At 42.0% G+C, this 14,596-nt stretch overlaps 1 protein-coding gene across 1 annotated transcript in view; it reads right to left on the reverse strand.

Moving 5' to 3' along the window:
• The window catches only part of LOC135219937 (pseudouridine-5'-phosphate glycosidase-like), a gene marked incomplete in the record, with an annotated part of 64,106 nt that extends 49,761 nt beyond the window's left edge, over positions 1 to 14,345 (reverse strand). Inside the window, 1 exon segment of the mRNA XM_064257170.1 lies at positions 14,248 to 14,345. Within this exon segment, the coding sequence (XP_064113240.1) occupies positions 14,248 to 14,321 (74 nt within the window).
• Positions 14,346 to 14,596: the final 251 nt, after the last annotated feature.

Below are 14,596 nucleotides of genomic sequence, written 5' to 3' on the forward strand. Positions count from 1 at the left end.
CTGTGCGCGCAAACCAGCGTCTTGGAGTACGACTTCTTCTTGGCCGGAGTCCCCAAAAGCGTCCTGAAGAGCGTCCTGCTGAACGTCCTGCCGAGCGTCTTGCCAAGCGTCCTGCCGAGCGTCCTGGCGAGCATCCTGTTGAACGTCCTGTCGAACGTCGTGCCGAGCGTCCTGCCGAGCGTCTACAAAAGCGTCCTGACGCAACGTCTTCCTAGAGGACGAACGAGATCGGCAAATCGCCGAAGGAGACGCAATCGGCGAAAGAGACGAACGAGGAGAGGGAGAAGGAGACTGCTTCGTCCTTTTGACGGGCAGTCTAAGGTCCTTCCTCCGCTTATGGATGCAGAGATACTCATTGATACTACATATGAGGCAATAAAGCAGCATACCTACGAAGAAATAAATTACGATATGACAACAGAAAAGCAAATCCCGAAGAGGCTCTACCCAGATCTATACAAAATAGAGGAAAAAATAGACAAGAAAGACAAAATCTGCAACCTTTTGAAAAGAGGGAATTGCAGATTTGGAGAAAGATGTTACTACAAACATCCTAAGATATGTCAAAACTATGAAATATATGGTAAATGTGCATACTTAGATGGATATGGGGATGATTGCAGAGATCTGCATCCAAAAATATGTAAAAACCTAAAAGAAGGAAAAGGATGTAAGTTCGACAAAAAAATGCAAATATATGCACCCTGTAGCCATGAATCATAATCAAATAAATAACCAACCAAGTAATAAAATCCAAAATAAGAAAGAAACAAATAAAGAGAGAAATCAAGAATATCAGGTAAAAGAGAAAAGCAAACCACCAATGAGATATGCAGAGGTGTCAGCAAAGAATTTCAAAGCATCAGCTCCGAAATTCTACTCAAGAGATAATAACTGTATTTATTATGCAAGAGGATATTGCAGAAACGGAGAAAGAAAATTGCAGATTCAGACACAAAATGAATAATTATGATGAAGGAAGATCAAATATTATGGAAAAGTTGGATTTTTTAATGTCAGAATTTCTGGAAATGAAAAAAAGAACAACATACCAGAACAGGAAAGAGACATGGGAAAATCCTTATTACTATCAGTATTAAATGAAGGAGAAAACACGCAAACCATCATAGTGATGAATGCGCAGGGTTTAGTTACGAGTAACTCAAAAAGAAAAATAGAGTACTTAGAAGAACTAACCCCAAAATGAAAAGAAAATATATAATGAATATAAGTGAAACCTGGTATTCCCAAGAGACTGGGAATGATGATCAAATAAAAGGGTTCCAAACTTATAGATCAGATAGAAAAAATAGGAATCAAGGGGGAACCGCAATATATGGGAAAGACAAAAAACAAGGAAAAATATATGAGAAATATAGTAACTCAGAATGTGAACTAATAGCGGTAGAATTTGAATCTGAAAAATTGATGAACATAGTAATATATAGACCTCCTAATACTAAAGAGTTTGACTTAATAATTGAAAAATTGGATGATATATGTAGAAATCACAAGGACTGGACTATTCTCCTATCTGGTGACTTCAACTTTCCTTTCGTAGAATGGAAAGAACGAATAGGAGATTGTGGTTGTACTTATACATATAAAAAAGAGAGTAATAGTAGTGCAGAAGATAAGAGGCAATTTGAAAAGCTATTAGATATGCTACTAGAATACAACATTCAACAAATAAATCACCTGCCAACAAGAAAGGAAAATACTTTAGACCTAGTATTTGTGAACGAGATGAATTATGTTAAAGAAATAATAGTTTATAATGCGAGTATTTCAGACCATAATATCATAGAATTAACAGTTCATTCCAAAGCAAGTGAAAATAGAGATAAGCAAGAAATGAAAAAGTGGGAAGGATATGGAAAATACAACTTCTACAGAAAAAATATAAAATGGTCAGAAATTAATGAAGAATTAAACAAAGATTGGGATAACATTTTCGTAAGTTGATGACATAAGGGTAAATACGGAGATATTATATAAAATATTGGAGATAATAGTGGAAAAATATATACCGAAGAAGAAAAATAAACACATCATTCATGCATACCAAGAGACAGAAGAATCTTGTTCCAGAAAATCAGAAAGTGGAAAAAAGGTCTTGCAAAAGAAAAAAATGCATGGAAAGTTATAGAACTAAAAAGTAAGATAGAAAATGCAGAAAAAAAGATTATACAATCAAAAGAAAATGAAAAACGGGACTTGGAAGAAAAAACCCTATTAAATATCAAGCAAAACCCCAAACTATTATACTCATATGCGAAGAAGATGAATAAAAGAAGAATAAGGAAAATATGGCCCTCTGAGAATTGAAGGAGATTAACGAATGAAAAAAGGAAATTTGCAAACATACTGGCAGAACGATATAAGAGAGAATTCACCCCTAGAATAGATAATGAAGATAATGATATAGAAGTAAGGGATGAAAATAGTGAATATTTAGCTGACATAGATATTAATGAAGCTGATATTGTGCAGGCTATTAATGAAATTAAAAATGGAGCTGCTGCAGGGCCTGATGGAATTCCTGCTATTTTGTTAAAGAAAGTAGTTCATTCTATCGCAAAGCCACTTGCAATATTATTAAGACAAAGTGTAGATACAGGCAAGATATATGATGAGCACAAATTAGCGTATATTACCCCTACTTTCAAAAGTGGATCAAGACTAGAGGCAAGTAATTATAGGCCTGTGAGTCTAACATCACATATAATGAAAGTGTATGAAAGGGTAATGAAGAAAAATATTATGAAACATTTAATAAAAAATAATTTGTTTAATAAAGGACAACATGGTTTCGTACCCGGAAAAAAGTACACAAACCCAACTGTTAGTCCACCGTGAAAACATATTCAAAAATATGAAAAGCGGAAATGAAACAGATGTGGTTTATTTAGACTTTGCAAAAGCTTTTGATAAAGTAGACCATAATATATTAGCGAAGAAAATTAGAAAACACAATATCGTGGATAAAGTAGGAAGATGGTTAAAAGAATTTTTACACAAACAGAAAACAGATAGTTATTGCAAACGACGAGAAATCGGATGAAGCCAAGGTAATATCCGGTGTGCCGCAAGGTACGGTGTTAGCTGCAATACTGTTTGTTATTATGATTGAAGACATAGACAATAATGTTAAGGATTCGGTAGTGAGTAGTTTCGCAGATGACACAAGAATAAGTAGAGAAATTACTTGTGTGAAGATAGGAACGCTCTACAAAGAGACCTTAACAAAGTATATGATTGGGCAGAGGTAAATAGGATGGTATTTAACTCTGATAAATTTGAATCAATAAATTATGGAGACAGAGAAAGAAAGCTATATGCATATAAGGGACCTAATAATGAGACCATCACAAATAAGGAAGCAGTTAAAGACCTTGGTGTGATGATGAATAGGAACATGTTATGCAATGATCAAATAGCAACTCTGTTGGCAAAATGTAAAGCAAAAATGGGAATGTTGTTACGGCACTTCAAAAAACAAGAAAAGCTGAACACATGATTATGCTTTATAAAACATATGTTCGTAGTCCACTTGAATATTGCAATATGATATGGTACCCACATTATCAAAAGGATATTGCACAAATAGAGAGTGTACAAAGGTCCTTTTACAGCTAGAATAGAAGAAGTTAAGGACCTAGACTACTGGGAAAGACTACAATTCTTAAAATTATATAGTCTGGAAAGGAGAAGAGAACGCTACATGATAATTCAGGCATGGAAACAGATAGAAGGAATAGCAGAAAATATCATGGAACTAAAAATATCAGAAAGAGCAAGCAGAGGTAGATTAATAGTGCCCAAAAATATACCAGGAAAAATAAGGAAAGCACACAGGACATTAATCCACTACGCACCAGCATCGATAATGCAGCGTCTATTCAATGCGTTGCCAGCTCATCTGAGGAATATATCAGGAGTGAGCGTAGATGTGTTTAAGAATAAGCTCGACAAATATCTAAACTGCATCCAAGACCATCCAAGATTGGAAGATGCAAAATATACCGGAAGAATGTACTAGCAACTCTCTGGTAGACATTAGAGGTGCCTCACACTGAGGGACCTGGGGCAACCCGAACAAGATGTAAAGGTAAGGCGAGTCCTCTGAGCCATAAGCGTCGATAGCTGGTCCTGAAGGGACAACAGAATGTTCTTCGTAGGAGAGGAACGAACAGAGGGAGCAGGACTGATCCTGCGAGAAGACGAGGGGCGAGGGGACGCCTCCTTCCTTCTCACAGGTACAGCTACCTGCTTCTCAGGGAGACGCGCCTGTGCACGCAACCCAGCGTCCTCATCGGAGGAGATCTTACCCACCCCCTTTTCTGAGGCGGGAAAAGCGTCTCATACGCATCCTCCGAAGAAAGCGGCGATACAGGACGTGAAGCGTCCTCAACACGAAACTTCCTTTTCAGCGGACGAGTCTCTCTCCGAGCGCTCCACCCCTTGCGCGGGGAGGACGCTTCGGAGGACGAAAAACAGTCCTTAAGGATGCGCGCCTGTGAGCGCCCTTCCTTGACAGCCTGGGACTTTGCAACAAGGCCTGCCGAAGGGACGCTAGATCGGTGGGGAGCCCCGTAACCCTCTTGCGGCTTTCGACACCTAACCCTTCCCTGAGTCTTGGGAGTCCGATAGAGGTCTAGGCCTAGAGGCATTATGGGGCCGATCTGACGCCCCCTCCACAACACTAGGGGCACGATCACACACTTGAACAGAGCCAGTTTCCAAGGCTTTCACTTTGGTCTCCAGAGTGCGTAGAGACTCCAAAATAAGAGAGAGAGCATTAGCTTCTCCCGACACAGATTCAGGGCCCGAAGGCAACACAGGTTTAGGAGATGCAAACTCTACAGGTGTTAATACAGGAGAATTATTAGCCTTACCTTTGGTAGAACCACTCCTGGAGGAAGACCTCCTGATCCTATCGCGTTCCAATTTACGCCGATAGGACTCATATACTCTCCAATCATCATCGGTCAATTTCTCACATTCATTGCACCGATTATCACCAAAACAATATGCCCCCTAACAACTTCATACATACGTGTGGGGGTCTACCGATGCTTTCGGTAGCCTCACCTTACAATCAGTCCTCACACACACTCTGAAACTCACAGCACTTGATCCAGACATCACGTTTACAGAAAAGCCAATCCAAAGTCAAAAAACGGTCCACTATCGCGCATGCCAATCCAACAATCCAATTCAATACCAAAAAACCAATCAGATACTTAAAAGCGAGCCAAATCCAAAAAATCCTGAGCGGAGGTCTGTAAACAGTTGTTTACCGACCGGCGACAGAAAAAAATATGAATAGAAAATGGGAATGGTTCCTGATATCCGCCTCCCAGCGGCGGGAATGGATACTACCACCTGGCCGCCCACTGCGTGTGCCGCGAGTTTTGAAATTCTGTCGGACTTCAGAAAATACAGCTATATATATATCTGTCAGGTAAGTGGCATGAACAAAACCCCGTTTACAATACCAATCACAGTAGATCGTCCATAGCCTTGGTAAACTAGAGAGGTTGACCTTCTGAGACAGCTGGACATATGCCCTACTGTTCTCTGAGAAAAGCCTCTCTCTCGGAGGAGATATTTGATAGCCTCCAACCGTGAAGGGACAGGGATTCTACTGACTGGTGGAACCATTCTGCATGTGGCTGACACAGGAGATGCCACCAAGGGGTAATTTCCATCGGAACTTCCGACAATGACTATAGCAGATCTGGAAACCATTCCATCTGAGGCCACAGAGGGGCTGCCAAAGTCATCCTGAGACCCTACGAACTCATCAGTCTGTTCAGAGCCTGATGGATCAAACAAAATGGAGGGAAGGCATACACCTCCAGGGTGTCCCAGGGATGTTGTAACATATTCTCCGCTAACTCCAAAGGATCTGGAACCACTGAACAGAATATCTCCAGTTTCATGTTGAATTGAGTCACAAAAAGATCCAGCACGGGTCTCCCCCATTCCAGGAAGAGCTTGTCTGCTACTACTTGAAGGAACCACTTTGTGCTTAGGATCTGATCCCAACGGCTGAGTTTGTCTGCGACCACATTCCGTTTGCCTGGGATATATCTGGCTGAGAGCTATGCTGAATAGCAGACAGCCCACTGGTGAACCTCGACAGTTAAGGCATGAAGTTGATGTGAAACCAGACCTCCCTGCTTGTTCACAGAGGTGACCACCGTGGTGTTGTCCGACATGAGAACAACAGAATGACACTTAACTTTCTCTTGAAACTCCTTCAGACACAGGAAGGCTGCCTTCAACTGCCAGACACTGATATGCTGCTGTTTGTCCTCCAAACTCAAATGCCTGAGGCAATGAGGTCACCTGAATGAGGCCCTAACCTGTGAGGGAGGCGTCTGAAAACAGAAGGAAGTCCAGTGGTAGAGAACGCAGGACACCCTTCAAAAGATTTTGGTCGTCCAACCACCAATGGAGGTCTTCTCTTACTTCCAGAGACAGAGGAACCTCTAACAGTGTGAGTCCCCATCGAAGACCAGAATTCCCCCAGTCTCCATTGTAGAGACCAAAGATAAAGATGCCCATGAGGGACCAGCTTCTCCAAGGGAGACAAAACCCCTAGAAGAACCTGCCACTGATGAGCTCACTGATGTGGTCCCGACAGGAAGTTGCGTGCCACCACTCACAACTTCTCTAATCTCTGATCCGATGGGAAAACTCTTGCAACCGCCGTATCGATGACCATGCCCAGGTAGAGAATACTTGACTGGGTACAAGGTTTGACTCTTCGTGGTTAACCACAATGCCCAGTTCCAGACAAAACCGAAGCAGACGATCTCTGTCCTGCAGCAGCTTTTCCCTGGAACCTGCCAAGACCAACCAATCGTCGTGGTACTTCAGCAAACGGATCCCCTGAGCATGGGCCCAACTTGATACGAAAGAGAAGACCCTTGCAAACACTTGAGGGGCTGTGGTCAGCCTGAAGCACAGGACTTTGAACTCGAAGACCTTGTCCCCAAGAGAGAAGCAAAGGAACTCCCTGAACACCGGATGACTAGGGATCTGGAAGTATGCGTCCCTCATACTTCCATCCCTCAAGTCATCGACAGTATGAAATCGTCTTCCCTCACAGCTGCCAACCCTGAACGTGGGTCTCCATCTTGAACCGTGTCTCATAATGAAGTGATTCAAGGTGGATAAATCGATCACAGGTCTCCAACCTCCCGACTCCTTGGGCACCAAAAAGATGTGACTGTAAAACCCCAGAGACAGACGCACCACTTCCTCTATCGACATCCTTGTCCAGCATCTTCTGCATTTCTCCCGAAGAACCAAGAACTTCTGAGAATCTGGAGGAGATGCCCTTTGAGCTGCGGCTTGTTTGAGAGAGGAGGAGGGAAGCCGAATGGCAGTAGGTACCCTACTGGAAGGACATCTACCACCCACTTCACGCCCCACAACTCAGCCACTTGGCCAATGGCCCGCCAAACACCGCCTCCCCCCCCCCCCCCCCCCCCCCCCCCCCCCCCCCCCCCCCCCCCCCCCCACCCCCACCCCCCCCCCCCCCATCCGGCACAGGAGAGGGGAGATGGCAGCAACCTACTCCAGGCGACGATCTTCGTGACTGCTGCTGGGCAGGGAAACAAGGAGGAACCAGACGCCTCAGAGGACGAGACTCCAACTTAGACACAGTCTTGTGCACCAAGTTCTTGGTGTCGGCCCGCCACCGGTCTATCGCATCCTCCAACTCGGTCCAAGGGAACAAAAATTAAAACTCCAACAGATCCCCATTTCTCAATGCCAGCAAGGTTTCAGGGTCAACTGATCTTTCCATCCAGGATAAAGCCGCGTCTCTTCTAATCAGGAGAAGGTTAGCCCATAAATTAACACTGAGGTAAGCCATATACGAAAACGTCTTGCCTCCGGACTGCAACAAACTGGCAAGAGAGGACACAGTCACTAACTCTTCTCGGGACCTGTCAGAAGCTATCTTGGCAATGACCATAGACCAGAGCCAAGAAACCGTCTGCAACATGGAGGCTGCCGTAGATTCCAATGCTGAGGTGTCTCGTCTTGTGGAGACAATGACGGAGCCACCGACTTCACCTGCTCCAAAGTCCATCCTGGCGAATTGATGTCAGGGTTAAGATGACAAGACATCAAAAAAGGCAGAGTTCATAGCGTAGTACTTCTTATGCCTCATGAGAGGCAGAGGTAATAGCTTGGGAGAGCCTTAGCGCAAAGCAAACTGTCCTGTTTTGAAATAGAGACGTTAACCTTATGCAAGACCGACTGGACGTGCCCTGACAAGGGAAGTTGAAACGAAGGCTTCGGATCCTGCATAGCTCCCAGCAAGGCTTCCAAGCAGAAAGGAGTGTAAGACGACCGACCCTGAGTCCTATTCTCCAAATTGTTCAAACCACGAAAGAGATCGACGACTTCTGAAAATGGAAGACAAAACTCTTGTATGTCTCCCTCCTCCTGCTTCGGTAACGGAGACCAACAACCAGAAGAGTGTGCAGTCCATCTAAAACCCCTTCCTCATTCAAAATAACAAAAGAACCAGCAGCCAAACAGCCTGAAACACCAACTAACCTATGTGGGCTGGACCCAAGCACCGACTCCCAGGACGAACCAACCACAACACCAGGAATATCACTACGCTCCACCAACAGATGTCTCCTTAACATGGCCGCAAATGGGCACAGGCATGGCAGACGTACCCGGGCGTGGCAGATGAACAAATGTGAGCTGGGGAGGAATCTCAAACACTCGAGAACGAATGAGAATCCCTGGGAGTCGAACTCCTGGAAGAACCAGGGAGAGGGGCAGGCAAACACTCCTGCCGCACCAAGTCCACACTCACAACCTTCGACCTCTTGACAGGCGCCTTGAGATACTTGGGTTTATTTCTGCTGAGGAGAACCCATTACATGGCATGTCCTTCTGCAGACAGTGTCTAAAAATAAAACTTAGGCTTCCTCTCCGATGTAGTGATTGAGGGGTTGGTATTATGTTAAACACTAGAGAACAAAAATATATTTCAGGAAGGAAAAGCATAAATGTTGAAAGCGAACAAGTTGGGCAGAGAATATAGAGACGTCTTCACACAACGTGTCTCTACTACAGTGTTCTCTCTCTCTCTCTCTCTCTCTCTCTCTCTCTCTCTCTCTCTCTCTCTCTCTCTCTCTCTCTCTCTCTCTCTCTCTCTCACACACATCCATATTTTATGTATGATAAAAGAGATTTTGACAGAGGAAAAATCTATCTAATTTTCAAATATCAATATTAATGTAAACAGCAATAATATTAATTCATTAAGGAAAATAGTAGTGAATTAGTAAGATTTTATTTATAAACCAAATAATTATGTAAGAATGAAGGAAATCCCAGTCCTCACCCATCTTTCTTTCTAATTCCTGGTACTAAAGCTGTCAAATATATCAATTAATGTAACAGGAGGGGGAGTGAGAGTGTGTGTGTTGTGCTGCCACTAAATGTTCATGTAATTTCTCTCTCTCTCCCTCTCTTTTACTGAGAGAAAGAAGTTTATGGTACATGTACTAGTGTAATTTTATTACTATTTTCAAATAATAATAATAATAATAATAATAATAATAATAATAATAATAATAATAATAATAATGTGTGGCGCGTGGAGGAGTAGGTTAGGTCCGTCAATGGACTTAAGTCAAGTTAAGCAACATTGGGGCTGGGTGTCAGTCGATTGGATGGGTGACCGCTCTCCTCGGCGTTGATTCCTTGGGAAAGGATCTTTACCATAATTTCCTGTCTACTCAGCTGTAAATGAGTACCTATCCCTGATGGGGTAGGGTCCAGCTATGGGTTAAATAGCAAAACTCAGCAATGATGGAAAGAAATGAAGGAATAAACAACAACGACGTAAATGGAACCTCTGGCAACAGAGGAGCTTCGTCCGGCAACCAGGTATTCAACCTAATTGAAGGGGAAGACGGTCAGGTATTTGGAGGTCGTCATCCAGCAACTGATCATCACAACGACAGTAATCAACAGCCTGAGATTGGAGCTACAGAAGCAAAAAGGAAGAATTGGACAAGAGAAGAAAATAAGGAAATATGGAGATGCTACATCAGAAGCAACCCGACGGAGAGAGGATATAGAAGATTGGTCAACATCTGGAATGAGAGGAATAACACCCCCCAAACAGAGCAGAGGCTGGCAGACCAAGTAAGGAACATAAAGAAAAAGAACTGGCTCTCCCCAACAGAAAGAGAAGAACTGGAAAGGGAAATGTCACACGACAACGAATTACACGAAGACGAACTGAGAGACGATGCCACAGAAGACGACAGGGAGGATGAGGTATCAAACAACGACACACGAAGAAACACCGACGAAGTAACAAATAGGACGGAATGGGTAGAAAAGATCATCCAATGGATGGAGCCAGATACAGAGAGAACAAAAATCCCCTCCATGAAAGCCTACAACACCAAGAAATTAAGGGAGAAAACAAGTGAGGTCAATGAAATAATGAGACTAATACACAACACCAATATCACAGAAACAAATAACTTGACATATGCAGGAGCAAGATTAGTAGCAGAACTGATGGGGACACGAACACCAATACCACCAGCACAACCAACCCAACAGAAACCAAAACAGCAACCGCCTTGGAAAAGGCGCCTGGAAAAGCAAATCGTGGTGATGAGATCTGACTTGAGTAAACGAAAGAGATGGCAGGAAAAAGGCTAAGAAGCAAAAAAACAAGGGAGGAACTGAACGAGAAATACAAAGTACAGGAGAGGGGACTAAACAACACAATAGATTATGTAAAACAGAGGCTTAAGGCCAAAGCACATAAGATCCAACGATACATGAACAGGAATAAGGGATACCAACAGAACAAACTATTCGGAACAAACCAGAAAAGACTATACAGCCAACTAAGAAGGGAAGACAACCACCAAGAAATTCCAGAGGCCAAACCAAGAAAGAGACTCTGGGAAAACATATGGAGCAATCCAGTATCACACAACAAACATGCAACATGGCTCCAGGAAGTCATGGCAGAAGAAACAGGGAGAATAAAACAAAGATTCACTGACATCACGACAGACACCAACTATAGAAAAAGCCAAACTGGAAAGCCCCAGGTCCCGATGAAGTCCATTAATACTGGCTCAAAAACTTCAAGGCCCTACACCCAGAATAGCAGAACAACTCCAGCATTGTATCACAAACCACCATATGCCCAAATGGATGACCACAGGAAGAACATCCTTAGTCCAGAAGGACCAGAGTAAGGGAAATATAGCCAGTAACTACAGGCCTATCACCTGCCTACCAATAATGTGGAAGTTACTAACAGGTATCATCAGCGAAAGGCTATACAACTACCTAGAGGAGACAAACACCATCCCCCACCAACAGAAAGGCTGCAGAAGGAAGTGTAGGGGCACAAAAGACCAGCTCCTGATAGACAAAATGGTAATCAAGAACAGTAAGAGAAGGAAAACCAACCTAAGCATGGCATGGATAGACTAAGAAAGCCTTCGACATGATACCACACACACATGGCTAATAGAATGCCTGAAAATATATGGGGCAGAGGAAAACACCATCAGCTTCCTCAAAAATACAAAGCGCAACTGGAATACAATACTTACAAGCTCTGGAATAAGACTAGCAGAGGTTAATATCAGGAGAGGGATCTTCCAGGGTGACTCACTGTCCCCACTACTCTTCGTAGTAGCCATGATTCCCATGACAAAGTACTGCAGAAGGATGGAATGCTGGTTACCAACTCAAGAAAAGAGGCAACAGAATTAACCATCTGATGTTCATGGACGACATCAAGCTGTAAGGTAAGAGCATCAAGGAAATAGATACCCTAATCCAGACTGTAAGGATTGTATCTGGGGACATCAGGATGGAGTTTGGAATAGAAAAATGTGCCTTAGTCAACATACAAAAGGGCAAAGTAACTAGGACTGAAGGGATAAAGCTACCAGATGGGAGCAACATCAAACACATAGATGAGACAGGATACAAATACCTGGGAATAATGGAAGGAGGGGATATAAAACACCAAGAGATGAAGGACACGATCAGGAAAGAATATATGCAGAGACTCAAGGTGATACTCAAGTCAAAACTCAACGCCGGAAATATGATAAAAAGCCATAAACACATGGGCAGTGCAGTAATCAGATACAGTGCAGGAATAGCTGTGGAATGGAAGAAGGCAGAACTCCGCAACATAGACCAGAAAACTAAGAAAAATATGACAATACACAAAGCACTACACCCAAGAGCAAATACTGACAGACTATACATAACACGAAAGGAAGGAGGGAGAGGACTACTAAGCATAGAGGACTGCGTCAACATCGAGAACAGAGCACTGGGGCAATATCTGAAAACCAGTGAAGACGAGTGGCTAAAGAGTGCATGGGAAAGAAGGACTGATAAAAGTAGACGAAGCCCAGACCCAAATATACAGACAGGAAAATGACAAACAGAACAGAGGAATGGCACAACAAACCAATGCACGGACAATACACGAGACAGACTAAAGAACTGGCCAACAATGACACATGGCAATGGTCACAGAGGGGAGAGCTCAAGAAGGAAACTGAAGGAATGATAACAGCGGCACAAGATCAGGTCCTAAGAACCAGATATATCCAAAGAACGATAGATGGAAATAACATCTCTCCCATATGTGGGAAATGCAATACGAAAAATGAGACCATAAACCACATAGCAAGCGAATGTCTGGCACTTGCACAGAACCAGTACAAAAAGAGGCATGATTCAGTGGCAAAAGCCTTCCACTGGAGCCTGTGCAAGAAACACCATCTACCTTGCAGTAATAAGTGGTACAAGCACCAACCTGAAGGAGTGATAGAAAACGATCAGGCAAAGATCCTTTGGGACTATGGTATCAGAACAGATAGGGTGATATGTGCAAATAGACCAGATGTGACGTTGATTGACAAAATCAAGAAGAAAGTGTCACTCATTGATGTCGCAATACCATGGGACACCAGAGTTGAAGAGAAAGAAAGGGAAAAAATGGATAAGTATCAAGACCTGAAAATAGAAATAAGAAGGATATGGGATGTGCCGGTGGAAATTGTACCCATAATCATAGGAACACTAGGCACGATCCCAAGATCCCTCAAAAGGAATCCGCAAAAACTAGAGGCTGAAGTAGCTCCAGGACTCATGCAGAAAAGTGTGATCCTAGAATCGGCGCACATAGTAAGAAGAGTGATGGACTCCTAAGGAGACAGGATGCAACCCAGAGCCCCACACTATAAATACCACCCAGTCGAATTGGAGGACTGTGATAAAAAAAAAAAAATAATAATAATAATAATAATAATAACTGTAATTACAAAATTCATATGTGATAGTATTTTAAAGAAATACAATAATCTTTCCATTTCACTCATTTAAATAAGGATAACTCTCTCTCTCTCTCTCTCTCTCTCTCTCTCTCTCTCTCTCTCTCTCTCTCTCTCTCTCTCTCTCTCTCAGAGATCCATATTTTGTGTATGATAAATAATATTAATTCATAAAGGAAAATAATAGTGAATTAGTAAGATTTTATTTATAAATTAAAAAAATGATGTAAGAATGAAGGAAATCCCAGTCCTCACCCATCTTTCTTTCTAATTCCAGGTACTAAAGTTGTCAAATACATCAATTAATGTAAGAGGAAGGAAGAGTGAGCTGTTGTGTTGTGCTGCCACTAAATGTTCAAGTAATTTCTCTCCCTCTCTCCCTCTCTTTTACTGAGAGGGAGAATGTTTATGGTACATGTACTAGTGTATTTTTATTAATATTTTCAAATAATAATAATAATAATAATAATAATAATAACTGCAATTAAAACATTCATGCGATAGTATTTTAAAGAAATACAAAAATCTTTCCATTTCACTCATTTAAATAAGGATAACTCTCTCTCTCTCTCTCTCTCTCTCTCTCTCTCTCTCTCTCTCTCTCTCTCTCTCTCTCTCTCTCTCTGTGAGATGTATAATTTTGTATAAATAAATGATTTACTATTTTCAAATATTATTATTAATTTAAACAGAAATAATATCAATTCATTAAAGAAAATACTATAGTGAATTAGTCAGATTTTAGTTTATAAATTTCAAAAAATGGGATTGTGAATAAAACAGATTTAGCATGGATACTAATAAAAACCAAATGTTTTTTTCATCTATTCCATCCATATAAAAAGCAATCACTTACTTTTGACTGCCAAGATGAAATCCCAATCTTGATGGCTTTAAAAGTTTGAAAATACTTGGGCCTCTATGCAACATGTTTATTCCTGGAACTAGAAATTTGAAACAAGCATTAAACATTTATCATAAGATGAGGGCCTTCAACTACAAAAAACTAACTATATATTTACATATCTATCAAACACTGGTTTCGAGTAACAATTTTGTACAGTACTGACAAATATGTATATATCTGAGACACCATGTAGTGCTGTCACAGCAGAAAAAAGGGATTTTGACGTAGGAAAAATCTATTTCTGGGTGATTGGCTCGTGTCGGCCTATGAAAGGATCCTTAATATCATTCTTTCTAGG

This window comes from Macrobrachium nipponense, chromosome 1 (genome assembly GCF_015104395.2).
Source record: "Macrobrachium nipponense isolate FS-2020 chromosome 1, ASM1510439v2, whole genome shotgun sequence".
Taxonomy (NCBI): domain Eukaryota; kingdom Metazoa; phylum Arthropoda; class Malacostraca; order Decapoda; family Palaemonidae; genus Macrobrachium; species Macrobrachium nipponense.